Genomic DNA, 16,455 nt, shown 5'->3' on the forward strand with positions numbered 1-16,455 from the left:
AGGTGGACAATCATCGCCATTGGGTAACAGACGAAGTCTAAGGAGTGGAACAAGGCCATGGGCACCGCAATGACGGGCTGGCATGGGTAAAAGTGTGGGCTCATTTACTCTTGTGGGGTGGCCTCCTTCCCTATCTTATAGTGAGGAAGGGCTAGGTTTCACACACTTTTACTTGTTGCTTGTATCTTTGCTAACTAGAAGCCCTCCATAGTGACCTTCCTCATCTAGCTCAACCTGATAGTTTTAATGGAAAATTACCATAATACCCTTGGTATTTGAGGAAATTCCCAATATGCCCCTCAAATTTGAAATATTCTCAATGTACCCTTTATATTTGGCCAAAGTCCCAATGTGCTCTTCAATTTTTCCAAAATTCCTAAAATGCGCCTTTGTTTTTGAAAGGTAGGATTATATTAGAAAGGGAAAAGAGAGAAATAATATGAAGGACCCACAGGTTGACAGTGGGACAGCCCCACAAAATGCCCCTAATTAACCTCGTAAACATACTTTGAAAACCTTTTTTTTGCAACTCTTCATAGGAAAATTGGTTCTGGATAGAAGATTGGTTCTCCTCAATAGAAGATGATAGAACTAGGATTTCAGAAGCTTTTCAGATGAAATCGTTCATTATGTTTTAGCATAGATGCCTCTATTTGTGAGCCCATCGGTGTATAATTTTGTCTTGAACGATAAAATATAGATCTCCATTGTCGTAAACATTAAACTATGCAAAAATAGGGTCAAATACATCCCAAATGATACAAGGGTACCTTGGAAATTTTGGAAATTCATCCCAAATGGTGCAAGGGTACCTTGAAAGTTTTTCAAATACTAGGGATATTTTGGGAATTTCCACAAGTTTTATGGGTATTTTGGTAATTTGTCCTTTTTTTAGGAAATATCTTTTCCACTTGTCAAGCATTGCCTACCAACAACTATAAGCAATGGCTCCATTAATTCTTCTTAAAGGTTGGCTGACTCCCCAGCAACTTGCTCCTTGATTTTGATTAGGCCTTGCCCATGAAAGCAACAACAAATAAAACTAGTCGAGGTAGATTGAAAGGGGTGCACATCAAAACCAAAAAAAAAAACAAAAAAACAATGCATCCATTTCTCTTGATAGCGTTTTGAATTCTCATTTTTGGTCTATGGATATATTTAGAGCATCTACAAAATTATACCCTTCTGGTTGAAGTTTTGTGTTTCTATTCCAAAATCGTCATTCTTTTAGTGTCTTCATCCTCTCTTTCAAAATTAGCAACACAATTTATCACTTATTTAAGAGGCAGGTCTTGTGATTTAATCACTTGTTTTTTCACCATGGGAATGGAACATTAGCAATCCTATCTTCCTTGCCAAGCTCACCGTGTGCACAATATTCGTGTCGTGTCTCCTTCTAAATCGTAAATGACTTTTTAATAAAACCATTTTCTTGTTGATTTATCTTTTATTAATAAATTAGTAGAAAACTCGTATTTATGAAAGAAAACTGTTATATATTTACTAGGATTTATAACTACATTGTCCAAAATTTGACCTTTAAAATTAAAGTTTAATGAGAGTAATCCCTAGACATGGTGCTCAGTGTGAGCGTTGCTACCACTTTTGAAGTAACGGTGTAAAGATTCTATTGAACTTTTATAAAGAAAAAAATGTAGTGATTGTATATACATGATATAGAGTAGTATTTGGACATGGTTGGAACTAATAAAAGCATTCAAGGGAAGCATCCTCAAAAACATAGATGCCTCCAAGGATGCATACATGGCTTTATATCATCAATCGCTGTAATATGGTCACTTATTTGGTGAATTGTCCAAAAGCATGAGCATCTAGCTAGACACCAGCCCCTTTATCAAATGTCTTCTCATCCTTGTGATCCTCCTTGCAAGTTGTTCTCATTAAAGAACCCCTACAAGAGATAAACCAATCCCGGCCACTTGAGCAACGACCTGCACAGTATAAAAAGATCCTTGTAAAATTCTTACTTGAACAAAGTGCACATTTTGCCCTAGGCTCAATACTAATGCCACTTGTTGATTAGGTTCTAGAACATCCTCCATTTCATTGTATATGATTATATGATTACTCATTATTATTTTTTTCGGGAGGCAAAACTTACAAATTGTGATTTGGATTCCATGGCCCGGTGTGGGCATGGCTAGATTTGTAAATGTTTTGACTTTAATACGATATTAATATATAATGGCTTTTAAAAAAAATATGTTTGCCACCTATATAGTGCAAGGACACGCTCCAAAGAGAAGGAAACGTTAAATGCTAAATAAGCAAAAGAAAAACGTATATGTATCAATGTATAGTCGAACATCTCTTTATATATGGGCACAAAAAGTCTCTTGACTTTCCATTTCCAGGGGTCTTCTCATTTCCTTTTTTTTTTTCAAAACTCACAACTGTGAGTGATTGGATTATAAAGTCACCAATAGATATACAAATCAGCCTCAAGCTCATGCCGAGCCTTGAGGGACATAGGGTTACATCCGAGCTTAGTTACAAGTACCTACCATTGCAAACTTTATCAAGCAGGGCTCGATTGGATGGTGAGGGTCACCCTACGCCAATCATCCAAGTTATGCCTTTTACTTACCATAGAAATAGTCTCCTTGCTTTCTTGTACAGTCTCTAAGAAGTTAGCCACATAGAGATCACAAAAAAAAACACGAGAGTTCTTGGTCTTCCAGATATTACTGAAGAAACAATATCTGACAATTTGAGTACAAATTAAAAGTGCATAACTTCGAAACGGTTTGTGTTAGGAAATAAGATGTAGCTAAATAGATTTTTGAGTAGATTACTTAATGGAGAGAGATAGATTTCACACACAAGAGATTATAGAGTAGAGAGAGAGAGAGAGAGAGAGAGAGAGAGAGAGAGAGAGAGAGAGAGAGAGTACACACGATATACGTGGTTCACCCAATGTGGGCTACGTCCGCGGGAAAGCAGCCACTCAATGGCTTTAGCACTTCAAAAGAAGTAGTAGTTTACAAAGGGATTAAACCCTTGATAGAGCTCCCGCCTTGCTTCACTCTCACCACCTCACACTCACCTTGTTGCATCAACTTCACACTATGAAATGTGTGTAGAAATGGCCTCCTTTTATAGGCCAAAAGGGCTGCCCTCTCTTATGAGAGGCAGCCATGTGTAGCCGCCCTTGTGTGCGAATAAGTCCAAATCAGACCCTCCAATCCGCCCATGTGTGGCCGCCCTTGAGAAGACAAGTCCGCTTTTGAATTCGGCCACCGGCCACCGACCATTGACTTCTAACCACCGGCCACCGGCCATTGAGTACAGGCCACCGGCCAACCGACCGGTTGTTTTCCAACCACTTTCCGGCCGCCGTCCGGCCATAATATTCCAACGAAAAAATATTCTAAAGTTGCCCCTAATTCTTATCCGTGAAAATTTTGGTTTCCGGTGAGTGATTTTCCTTCACGCACGATGGCTTCTTCTCATAATGGGGGCCTTTCAAATGTGCGCTTTTACCACAGAAAATTACAAGGGTAAATCAAGCTCCATACTAAACAGTTTGCCACCAATGCACAAATTCCTCTTGAAAAGACCTATCTTCCATGTCCTTCGTAGATTGGCCACCTTGAGAGCACCATTTAGCGTTTTCCATCATGTACTTTGTCATAATAGCCCATACCTGGTTTTGCTTCGTGATTGCTATCACATACCTTGCACACTGGGCCTCTGCATTAGTACTAGGGTTAAGGATCCTGATACCACCTTGCTCTACTGGTCTCACAATGGATTCCTATCTAGCCGACTGCTAGAGCGTCGAGTCTTTGGTGTTGTTTTTTCATAAAAGTAATTTTATTGGTTTCAAGAATTCTACTTAAGCAGTGGACTATTGAAGGCTATGCATGGGAGCATAAGCAAATTGATAACTTTCACTCTGGTCATGAAGGGGAGAAATAAATATTCCCACCTTTGCATCTTGCTGCTTACCTTATCCAACTTGAAACCTTAGATCAGGTTTATTCTTTGATGAAATCCTAGTAAAGGATCGACCTAGCAAAACGAGCATCAAGCCAGCCAAAGTCACACCCATTTGTCCTTCCATCCTGCTATCCCAACAAGAGACAACAAACAAACAGAGCTCCACCCCCGTGCGTCAAATTCCAAAAGAATAACGATTGGTTTTCTTTCCATGCTATTGCAGCACATTAAAATAGTTCCATAGTAGATTTTTCTTATTTCCTCTCAAGTTTAAACCTTAGATCATGTTAATTAATTTATTTTTTGATCAAATCCTCATAAATGGTTGTCCTAGAAGAAAGAGCACCAAGGTAGCCAAAGCAACACACATTTGTCCTTGTATCGTACAACCATAGCAAGAGACAGTCAAGCAAACCTAGTTCCACCCCTTTCCCTCCATCTGATCTAGCTCTAGCCCCTTCCCTCCATCTGATCCTAAATTCCAAAAGAAGATCGATGGGTTTTCTCTTCGAGCATTTGTAGCACATGAAAATATATGTTTATAAAAAGGAGGTTTCTGTGACAAGATGTGTAGTCAAGATGTGCCGCTCCTTATCTATCCCCTTAAATTTTATAATTGTTTTTTTTTGTTGGAGAAAAACTTTGTGGTATGTAAGTATTTCATGTGTGTTCGACAAAAAGGTATATTATAGTTTAAATAAGTTACATATTTTCTCTCATATTTTCATTCAATTTTAAAAAGAAGTAATAATTTTATTAAAAGAAAATAGCTTAATTGCAATCCACAATGTGGGTTTTTTATAAAACTATGATGGCACGTGATATGGAGGATTTTGTAAAGTAAACCCTCCAAGAACATTAAACTTTAAAAAAACAAAGTGAGAGATCACTATGGCCTACATAAGGCTAATTAGAGGAATTTCAATAATAGGAGGCTTTTTGCAAGAGAGAAAACAAGAAACTGATACTAATATTTTACATGATTTGTTATCATAATAAAATATTATGTTTTTTCACCAAATTAAAGCAAGAATTGAATTAGAAGAGAACAAAAAAACGTACAACTATTTGCTCATAGAAGGAGCCAAGAGATACACCACAAACTAGCACTACAAGAGGCTATTCATATTAGCGACGCTCACACAGCGATGCTCAAAATTTTTTTTCTCAGCGTTGCTATGAGCGTCGCAAATTTACAAGTAAATTTACGACGCTCATAGCGACGTTCATAGCGACGTCGACTGGGTTAAAAAAATAACAGAGAGCGCCTAAAAACTCAGATCTGAGATCTGAGTTTTTCGGCGCCCTCAAGCAAGAGCAGGTAACACTCTCCCTCTCTCTCTCTCTCTCTCTCTTTCTTCTCCACACACACACACACACACGAGGAGAGGAAGGAGAGCCAGGTATGCTCCTTCCCTCTCCTCACTCTCATGTTCCCTTCCCCTCTTTCTCTCTCCCTCTCTCTCTCTCTCTCTCTCACACACACACACACACACATATAGTGTTTTTGAGAGAGAGAGAGAGAGAGAGAGAGAGAGAGAGAGAGTACAAATATAAACAAAAACGCACACACACATACATAAACAAAGAATGCACACACACATTGAGAGAGGAAAAGAGAGAGAGAGAGAGAGAGCATGCATAAACAAAAAACGCACACATTGAGAGAGGAAAAGAGAGAGAGAACATGCATAAACAAAAAACGCACACATTGAGAGAGGAAAAGAGAGAGAAAACATGCATAAACAAAAAAACGTACACACATTGAGAGAGAAAGAGAGAGAAACTAATTTAACGTTGTAGGAAACTAATTAAAATTAAAAGACCTAAAGATCTAGCCGACGAGGAGTTGAACTCAAGACCTATTATTCAAGAGGGAAATGGCATAACCAATCTATCATACTTGGCATGGGTGATAGAAAGGTTATACCATTTATCTCTTTTTATTGGCACACACATCCACACACGCGCACACACACAAGAAGAAGAGAGTTATAACGTCGTAGGAAATTATCCTAAAAGACGTTAAAGATTAGGTTAGATGTAGACTTACGTTAAATTAGATTTAAGTTTATTTAAGTTAAATTAGATTTATGTTTATTTTTAGTTAGATTTATGTTTATTTACGCTAGATTTAGATTTACGTTATATTAGATTAGATTTAGGTTTCCATAGACTGCAATGCCTGCATGAAGCGGGTGAAGAAAGCCCTCAATGGAATATAGGGTATTGCTGCCTTCACTCATGGTGAGCTCCGTCGATCCAAAAGTACTAGTGAAATGTCTTCAAAAGATAGGGAAGAAGGTGGATCTTCAGGGCAGCAAGAGTCACTACATCCCCGACAATGACCATTTAGACAACCTCTAGTCATTCAACAGCAACTTCAAAGTTAGTAACAAGAGCAAGAACGGTCCAAAGGGCCAATTGCTGTCGTCAGATGTGGATGGAGATGAGGCAGCGTCACCGCCGGAAGTTAACTCTCACATCTTTAGTGATGAGAATGCCAACTCTTGCCGAGTTATGTGAAAAATAAGTTTTAAGGTTCTTATAATCCCTGTTAGTTTAGTTCTTTGTTTTTAATATAACATAATTTACGTTAGATTTAGATTTATGTTATATTAGATTAGACTTAGGTTTATTTAGGTTTACCCACACACACACACACACACACACAAGAAGAAGAGAGTTTTAACGTCGTAGGAAACTATCCCAAAAGACGTTAAAGATTAGGTTAGATGTAGACTTACGTTAAATTAGATTTAGGTTTATTTTTAGTTAGATTTACGTTTATTTAGATTTACGCTTATTTACGTTAGATCGAGTCCACGCAAGAATTACTTATGGTTTAGGGTTTAGAGTTAGACGAACAGTGAAAAGATCTACTGTGAAAAGATGTTAAGATGCTGTGAAGTGCTACAGCTAGAGAAGAGGCAAAGGGGTTTTGTCCACTACATGCAGTATCATGTAGACGTGGGTCTGTAGATTTATTGTACCCACAAATATAGGTATTGACCAATAAAGACGAGATTATAACCCGGTGGTTCTGATCTCCGTGCACCTCTAGACCGAGGTGTGCGGGGATTGGACATGACTAGAGAATGTGAGGTAGAGAGAGAGAGAGAGATAAGACGAAGAATGCCAATAGAATATTAAATTTGTTGTCCAGGTTATAAGATTTTTATCCTCATTATGAGTAGTGACGAGGATGTGGGACCGTCCAACCGAAACACCTATCTCTCCACGAGGGTCTTATGTCCTTGTAATCAATGCAAGCATGCTGTGCGACGGACAAGACGTGTTTCTTTGCAGCACGTTCGCGAATTTGGCGAGTTTGATCCATCTATTATAGATCGAGTTGTTGCCAATTATAACTCGTCGGACTCTGACGTTGGCCAAGAAGCAGCAATCTTGCAACCCAATAGACGTGTTCGCAGGCGCTTTGGTCAAGCAGCATATGTGAGGCCACAAGATGTAGCCTCTGACAGCTCGGGGGATGATCATGCAGAGCACATTCCCAATGAGGCAATGTTTGAGCCCGAGATTGACGAAATGATCGAGACGATCATGGATTCAGAAAGGCTTATCTATGATGATATGAAAAGTGAAGCCGATACGCCATTGTATAATGGAGCACGTATGTCTAGATTGAAAGAACTCCTTGTTCTTCTCAACATGCAGGCAAAGTTTGGATGGAGTGACACTAGCGTCACAGCGTTTTTCAGGTGATCTATTACAATTAGTTTACTTTAATAAAACTCTAAATGTATAATGATCTGATAGATTTTCACACGACTGTATCGTATTTTTATGTTGTGTAGATTGCTTAAAGAGCACATACTACCAGCTGACAATGTGATGCCAGATTCCCGAGATGAAGAAAGAAAGATTTTGCGAAACTTGGGGATGGATTACAATTCTATCCACGCTTGTCCTAATGACTGCATTCTTTTCAGAGGGGAACACATAGACATGGAGAAGTGTCCGAAATGTGATTCCGAAAGATATCAAGTAGATCTCCACGGGACAAAAATTCCACAAAAGGTTTTGCGACATTTTCCTCTGCTTCCTCGCATCAAGCATTTCTTCGAATGTAAGTCCATGGCCGCCCTAGCATCATGGCATGAGGAGAAGAAATCTTCGGATGGTGTGCTACGAATTCCTGCAGATTGCGCAGCCTGGAAACATATAGATGGAACATGGTCGGATTTTGCCAGGGAAGCTCGAAATTTGCGCTTAGGCCTGGCTATGGATGGCGTAAATCCATTTGGTCAAAGATCAACATCTTACAGTGTATGGCCCGTTGTCATCGTCAACTACAACATTCCCCCGTGGTTGACTACGAAGAAGGGGCACCTATGGCTAAGCTTGATTGTGCCAGGGCGATATAAAGTGGAGAATATGGATGTGTATCTTCGTCCACTATTGGAAGAGCTACAACAATTGTGGATTGGCATAGAGGTGGTGGATATGAGCCGACACACAGGACGACGGAATGCTTTGATCAGAGGCATTCTAATGTGGACCATGCATGACTATCCCGGGCTAACAGAATGCTCAGGTGATCTATTGACACTCCTCACTCAGACACTGTAAATCTTGTTTTTTCCCATAGTTGATCTATTATCATGTGTATACATGCAGGGCTTCAAACAAGCGGATACAGAGCATGTGTCACATGTGGACCTAGACTGAATGCACGTAGGGCGCCCTCACTGAAGAAGCAAATCTACGAAGGTCATCAAGCGTATCTTCCAGAGAACCATGTGTTACGCGACGGCCTTTCGGGAAGAGAGCCACCAAGGATGTCTGCACAAGCATGGTTAGAGCAGAAGGAGATGTGCGATGACGGATTGCCTCCAGGGATGAAGAGACTATCTCTATGGTACGAGTTACCATACTGGCCCCGACTCATGATCAGTCACTTGCTCGATCCAATGCACATATTCAAGAATGTGGGTAATCTACTATGGGACCATCTGACCGGCAAGAAAGATACTTTGGGAGCCAGAGTTGACCTTAGAAATGTGGATCGTATGGAGCAATATTGGCCGCAAACAGCGTCTGATGGATCGATAAAACTCCCTAAAGCACCATGGACTTTAATATCATTGCATAAAATGTGGACTTTAATATCATTGCTGCACATACTTTACAGTTTATTTTACCGGTTGCCATTGAGGGATGTTTGTCTCTCGACATCCGTAACACAATCTACAAATTTGCAAAGCCGGTGCAATGGATCTCACAAAAGGAGATCAACGTAGACTCCATACCATTCGCCAAACTAAATGCTGCGGAGCTTGTGTGCATGTTTGAGAAACATTTTCCTACTACCATGCTAACCATTCAGGTGCATCTTCTTGTTCACATAGTTGATGAGGTGGAAATAGCTGGCACAGTTCATTCCAGATGGATGTTCTTCTTAGAACGTTTCATGAAAACGCTCAAGGGATATGTGCGTCAAAAGGCACGTCAGGAGGGTAGCATGGCAGAAGGTTGGTTGGTATCAGAGTCCCTAGTGTACATTGGAGAGTGGCTAGACGGATTTGATAAAGCTCGGGACACGCTATGGCGAACCATAGATGATGAGCGCATATCTAGGATTGTTATGTGCAATCTCGGTGTTGAGAAGAAGATGACGGAAGATCTAGAAGCTAAAATCAACCTATTTTGCATGCTTCACAATCCAGTGATGCAAAAGTGGATTTCACAATATGAGGATGCAAAGCAAGAGCGACAAAGGGCACGAATCGAGTGGAGACGGGGAAGACGACCACCGATGCACTATCCGACGGTTCTGGAGAGCCTACCAACATTCATGAGCTTAAGATGGTTGCACAACCAATTGAAAAGCGCACAACAATGCGGTGACGAAGTGACTGAGGAAGAGTGGGAGTACTCTCGGGGTTGCGCGACCAAGGTAAGTTTGCAATGTACGACTAGCTAGTGACTTTATTTCTAAACGTTTGAACGGCCACTCATAATCTTTGTTCGTTGTAGTATAAGTCATACACAGCAGCATGGTGTAAAGGTCGACATTTTAGGGTGGAACAGATCGACAAAAAGCGTTTTACTCAAGATTGTGGAATCATGGCAAAATTTGAACAGTCTAGTCGACGACATTTCTCTGATGCAGATCCTGTGGTGGCGGAACTCACTTACTTCGGCACGCTACAAGAGATTTTGAGGATCGATTACAGAGGATTTTTTGTTGACTTGTTCGACGTGCAATGGTTCAAGATAATCATGGAGGGTCGCAACGCTACTGTGCGTAGAGGAGAGTCTGGTTTTCTTGAGGTGGATTCTACTAAGAAATGGAATGACCTAAGAGACACTTTCGTACTACCCGAGCATTGTGAACAAGTAAATATGTAAATAGTTAACATCCCCCTTTTACAAGTTATGTGCTTGAAAGCTCTCATGTAAGTTATGTGGCTCTGGCAGGTAATATTTCATCCTACAAAGTCTACATCAAACTGGTGGTACGTCATAGAAGTAGCCCCTCGTAGTTCAAGGACGTATGAAGGCTACCATGTGCCAATCACAACGGCATCAATGGAGGAGATCAGAGAAGATGCTCAATCAGAAGTCGCTGCGGTGGCAACAGACGAGCATCAAGATGCTACTACTCTATATGGGGTGCATGCAGAGGAGCTACAAAATGAAACAGAGGATATGTGTTTAAACGGAGAGCTCTATATAGATATAGGAAGTTATGCTGAGTTATGCGAGGATGAGAGAGAGATCTCTTAAAGCCACAAATATTGTATTTGAACAATTTTGCTCCGTGTTGTAAAATCTCTGGCTCTCTAAGTACCTTCCATGGTGTATAACGCTCTGTTGATCTTTTCTTTTGATGGAAAATTCTGAGTTTTCGACTTGCCTCTTCTATCACTCAATTCATTGCGTCATTGTATTTATATGCGTCATTACGTCATTGTATTTAATGGTCTTTGCGTCATTGTCTACTCTATTCATTCAATATTAAGTTTAAATATTCGTGTATTTAATGCAGGTATGGATGATGAGGAGTTTCTTTCTTCTTTGTCACCGCAGCAGAGACAATGGTACGTGGAGCGTCATCGCTCTGGCGCATCATCGTGTGTTCCTACTCCACCCGCATCTCCCTCTCTTTCGGAGCATTCGGCGCGCTCCGAAGCTTCGGCGTCGACGAGACGAGCTTCACACTCGTCTAGACACCGGCGCTCTAGTGGTGGCGGTGGCGATTGTTGTGGGGATTCCGCCGCCGATGCCTCCACACCGCCTCGTGTTCGACTAGGCTCTTTACCCTCCCCTTCTTTGCCCGCCCCCACACCAGCCACAACATCGCCATCTACGCCAGGTTTTGCGCGGCTGACTGTTCCTAGCAGCTACACACCTCTACCTACTCCGCCAAGAGCCACCCCACTCGACACTCCTCGCTTCGGGGCCCAGACGCCGGTGGAGACACCTGACGTCCGTACCCCCATCGACACGCCGCTAGAGACCCCTGCCGGGACACCCAGGTTCACGCGTCACCGGCCAGAGGGCTTGCCTTACTCCGTCGACTTCAGCGGCGGCATCATCATGGATGATGACGGCAAGAAGGTGATCTCGCGCATGCGTGGTCTTTGATCTCAGCTGTTTAGACACTACATACTAAACAAATGGAGTGAAGTACCAAGTGATTTAAAAAATAGAGTCATCAGCATACTTCATGATGAGTTTCCCGTTCCAACACGGGATCAATGCTTCAATGAAGACCTGATGAAGATTCGAATGCGCGAATACTGCAAACACAAGCGTTCCGAAGTGCAAAAAGCAATCAAGCATGGGTGGAACAGGCCAAATTGGCTGGCGAAAGAAGATTGGAAGAATGCGAAGAAAGCAGCGCGCGAGAATCCCGACAAGTGGAAGCAACAAAAGGATGCAGCCAGAGCGCGAGTAGAGGCAGGGAGCTCGCACCACTTGGGGAGCGGTGGATGGGCATCATTTGAGGCCGATTTTGTAAGTGTTTTTGCATTGCTCTTTATGTTCGATAGTTTAGGGTTTATGAGTTTTTAAATTCTAACATAATGAAATCTTTGTATGTTTTGACAGTGGTCGATGACAGGACGTGATCCCACACCGTACGAGCGCGAGTACGCAGGCAGGAAGGGCTTAAACTCCCTGATGGATATTCTCAGTTCTCGCGGCGGCATGGTTAGTATTAGGGTTTACTCTTTTCTATTTTTTGTATTGTTTTATACATGTCGTTATATGTTTATACTTACTGAAAGCTGTCTTATTGTCTTTTTTTGCAGAATCCGACAGGTACGCCGCTTGGACGCGATGAGACATCTGACTAGACGACGTCAGTTTAGCCGTAGCTAGATAGCATTAGTTTAGGGTTTCTCATAGCTTATGTATCATGAGATGGATTTTATACGTCTTTTTGAACCATGTATACTATTACATTTGTCACCGCAGTTCATTTTGCCAATCAATTCTTTATACCTATGATGTTGTACAATTGTCATTATTACATTTGCCAATCAATTCATTTTGCCTATGATGTGTACAATTGTCAATTTTACGCTTGTCAATTTTGCAAACAATGCGTCTTGTGGGTGACTATTTTGGGTCTATTATTTACCCTTGTACTTTTTTTAAAAAGTGAATCAAGTACAATATGGTTGATGGGTGGCAGGGCATTCAATGCCCTGTCACCAAAAAAAATTTCTCTCGGACGTCGCTATAACCGTTGCTATTTATGGCTCTGTAGCGTCGCTATGAGCGTCTCTATAGACTTCTGTTTAAACGTCGCTATAGGCGTCGCTATGCGCGTCACTATAGGCGTCGCTATATAGCGACGCTCATAGCGACGCCTATAGCGACGCATATAGCGACGATTTTAGCGACGCCGGAGGTTATAAAAACCCAGTGTATTTCCGTCGCTAACAGCGTTACAAGATCACACAACCTCTTGTAGTGTAGGGATATACTATATAACACGGATAGACCATATACAATATATTCCAAAAGCATAAAACGTAATGATTGTAAAAACGCTTGGAAGCATTGTAACAAATTGAAAAAACAAGGTGAGGGCCCCGAAGGTCTTCTAAGTTAAGGAGACGATGAGATTTATGGAGAGTAAGTTGAAATGGATACCTGCAATCACATTGTTGTATTTTAATGTAAAATTATATTATCCATAATACATACATAATCACAAATGGTTTATATATTATGAAAGGCCCCACTTAAATAATAAAGTGAAAGGTACACATTGCATGTTATTATTTGAAAACAAATTAAGATGAGAAAGAATTTAAGAAAAAACATACATTGTATTATCCATTATACATACATAATCATGAATGATTTATTTTTTTAAAGAGGCTCGACTTATTGAAAGGTGCACATTGTCATTTGAAACCAAAATAAAATGCAAAAGAAATAAAATAAAAGGACATAATAAAGAATCAAAACAAAAGAATATTTTAGTACTTTTATATAAGTATAAAAATAATAAAGCAATTTAATAAAACGAATCTTTGTGAAGTCCTTAACTAAAAGAACACTTTAAAAATCAAAATACTAAAAAAATTATTGAATCAATATTTCACATCATAGATCAAACTCCTATTCAATACACTCCTTAATCTTTTGTTCTCTACAACCTTTTTCACCATGCCAAAAAAAATGAAGCTTTGAAAAATAGCGTTTAAAAAGACATGATTTCTTTCTCTTCAAAACTCTTTTAAGGGACACATGTTTAACGATTAAAATTGAACGACCTTCATCCATATGGATACTAAGGCCTTTAGCATGCCAAAAAATGAAAGAGAATGAGAAAGATTGTGTGTGACCTATTACTCAATGTAGCTCTTTAAACAGAGAGCTACACAAATGTCAAACCGTCTCACAAGAAATAGTAAAAAAAAAGAATTTATGCTATGTGGCATAAACTTTATCCAATGGTTTAGAATTACACCCAAAATGCAACTCTTTACTAAATCCTTATGTAGTCCGAAAATGAGACACATTGCATGCACCTCCACTACCTCTTTATGGAGACATACACCACATCTCTATATGTAGATATGCAAAGTCTCCACGTTAGAGTACATAGTTGGCAAACATTTGAAACTTTACTATTTTTATTTGAAATTTTTCTATTTTTAGTGGGTACCTCTTACCCTTGTCACCAATTGAATTCTTATGATTTTGTTTCGCTTGTCAATGGGTCTTCTCATTTGAGGGTGACATTTAAAATTTTATTATTTTACTGATCGGATAAACATTTTCATGTGAACATTTGAATTTTCCTTTTGTTTATATTATCAATGGATCTTATAATTTCAACTCTTAAATGACTTCTTTTTTCCTCGTTTGATTCTTTGTACAGTAATTCACCGCCCTCAAGGTGTGAGTTCCATGTTAAAAGCACACGTGTCTGCGACATGAGTGTGTGTGTGTGTGTGTGAGAGAGAGAGAGAGAGAGAGAGAGAGAGGGAGAGGCCATTTCCTACACGTAGGCATCCCTCCACGACACAAGCACAAAACCCTCCCTTTGCTTTTTCTTCAAACTTGTGAAATTGAAGGCATCTCCCTTAGATACCTTGTAATAAAATCTATTTCAAGATTAAACAGACCTACACCTACACTCCATGGATCAGCGTTAAATGACTTTTCTTACCCCTTTTCTCTTTGCTTTCATCCACTAAGCTTGCAAAAGGATCTTTGTAGATTGTGGCTCAAAAGAAAAGAAAGAAATGGGTTCACCCCTACTTCTTTTGAAGTGCCAACGTGAACCAAGCTTGACCTTGTTATTTCCCCTAAACTATAGACACCTTGTAATCTCTAATTACTAGGAACAAAAATGCCAGCGAAACAGAATTAAAAACAAATTATGACAGCAACAGTACACAGAAGAATCAAAAGATTATATACCTGCGCACTTGATAAATCGGATCGTTCTTTGTCAACAGAGGAACCTTTGAGGGAATCAGCCCATTGGAGAAGCCCATTCCATGTTCTATGGCCTTGTTCCGAAAATTTGTCACCAAGCCGCTTCACCACATACAAATACAGCGAAAATCGTTCCTTTTTAATCTGCACAGAGCAATTATAGACCAGTAAAAATACTAGATCCGAGCATCCGGGTGCGGTATGCACGGTTGTGTGTGAGAGTGTGTGTGTGTGTGTGAGAGAGAGAGAGAGAGAGAGAGAGAGAGAGAGAGAGAGAGAGAGAGATGGGGGTGACCTTCCGCCTGTGGTACTCGTAACCTGGGCCAAGCTGCTGAATCAAGGACTCGATTTCGGAGAAGTGGATGTAGGATGGCCACCTGGATGAGAGCTCGTCCACGATGCCGGCGTAGTCAAACAGGAAAATGGCGTGCTTGGCGCGCTTGTGGGAGAGGTAGAGGGTGAGTGCGTGGCTGAGGACCTGAGCAGTGCTGCCGCATTGTGTATATATGATCATGTTGTGCTGAGAAAGCGCATGCTTTTGTGCTTTGTATCGGCGGGACAGCACCTTGTTACCAAAATCCAGGCCCTGTGGAGAGAATGTACAATTCTGGAAATCGGGGTCGTTTGTATGGAAGCTGTGCACCTGCTGATCAGCCTGCGCCGGTACCGCAGTGCCGCCTAGTGCAGCTTGTGCGCCCTCACCTTCAGAAATGAGCACCCCCGGACTCCCATGCTGATGCACATGCACGTGCAGAGTATTGACGAACATGACCTGTTGCACATGATTCCCCCTCTGATCTGCCATTCCTGCAAATGCATGAGCACCTGCCATCTGTCGACCTGCTTCCGCTGCTTCGACTTGCCAGCTGTCATGAGTCGGCGCGGTAGCTGCAATTCCTGAATGCGCAATGTAACGAGATGCGCTGCGCTCCGGCGCCCCGCTCCAGTAGCATTCTTGCACCGCTTCTGTGATGCTGTCGACGTAACAGGCGTAGGAATTGGCAGCGCCTAAACACTGCGCTTCTCTCCGGCAAGCCATCGCCACAGCGCCCACGCTGATCAGAACCCCAGGACTCCCTATGCCGGCGCAGTACTGGCCATGGGGCTTGATCACCTGGCTCGTGCAAGCGTTGCCCTTGCCGTATTCTGCTCAGAGGATGCACTGCGCAGTGCACAGTGATCTGCACTGCCTTCAAGAGGCGATCCACACACATTCGGGGGCCCGGGGTCAGACCTTGACTCGTTCTTCCGCGGTAACCCGGTTGTGAATCTTTTGTGATAATACGTGAGAATTACTAAACTTGGCTTTTAAAGGTTTTTGAGAATTAACCATGAAAATAACCCCACCTGTCACGAGTAACTCTTTCCTGGCTGTGCATTGTGTGCAGGTGCTATCATAGCACCTGCACGGACACAGCCAGTGAAATTTTGAGTGGTGAATACATTCGAGGCATGGCCCACGCGCAGCTGTGCTGCGAGTCACGACTCACACCGTGACCGTCAAGTCTTGTGGAGTCTGGACAACGTGCCCATTTGTAACACTGCCGCGAATCAGCT

At 41.4% G+C, this 16,455-nt stretch overlaps 1 protein-coding gene across 1 annotated transcript; it reads right to left on the bottom strand.

The window, feature by feature from the left end:
• Positions 1–1,603: 1,603 nt before the first annotated feature.
• On the bottom strand, positions 1,604–16,179 carry LOC147462056 (uncharacterized). The gene is made up of 3 exons (XM_086509504.1): positions 15,194–16,179; positions 14,881–15,042; positions 1,604–1,952 (listed from the first exon to the last, which is right to left on the bottom strand). The coding sequence occupies exons 1-3, from the start codon at positions 15,935–15,937 to the stop codon at positions 1,902–1,904; spliced, it is 957 nt and encodes a 318-aa protein (XP_086365630.1). The 5' UTR covers positions 15,938–16,179; the 3' UTR covers positions 1,604–1,901.
• Between the last annotated feature and the right edge of the window lie 276 nt (positions 16,180–16,455).

This window comes from Adiantum capillus-veneris, chromosome 3 (genome assembly GCF_014529385.1).
Source record: "Adiantum capillus-veneris isolate H3 chromosome 3, ASM1452938v2, whole genome shotgun sequence".
Classification (NCBI taxonomy): Eukaryota; Viridiplantae; Streptophyta; class Polypodiopsida; order Polypodiales; family Pteridaceae; genus Adiantum; species Adiantum capillus-veneris.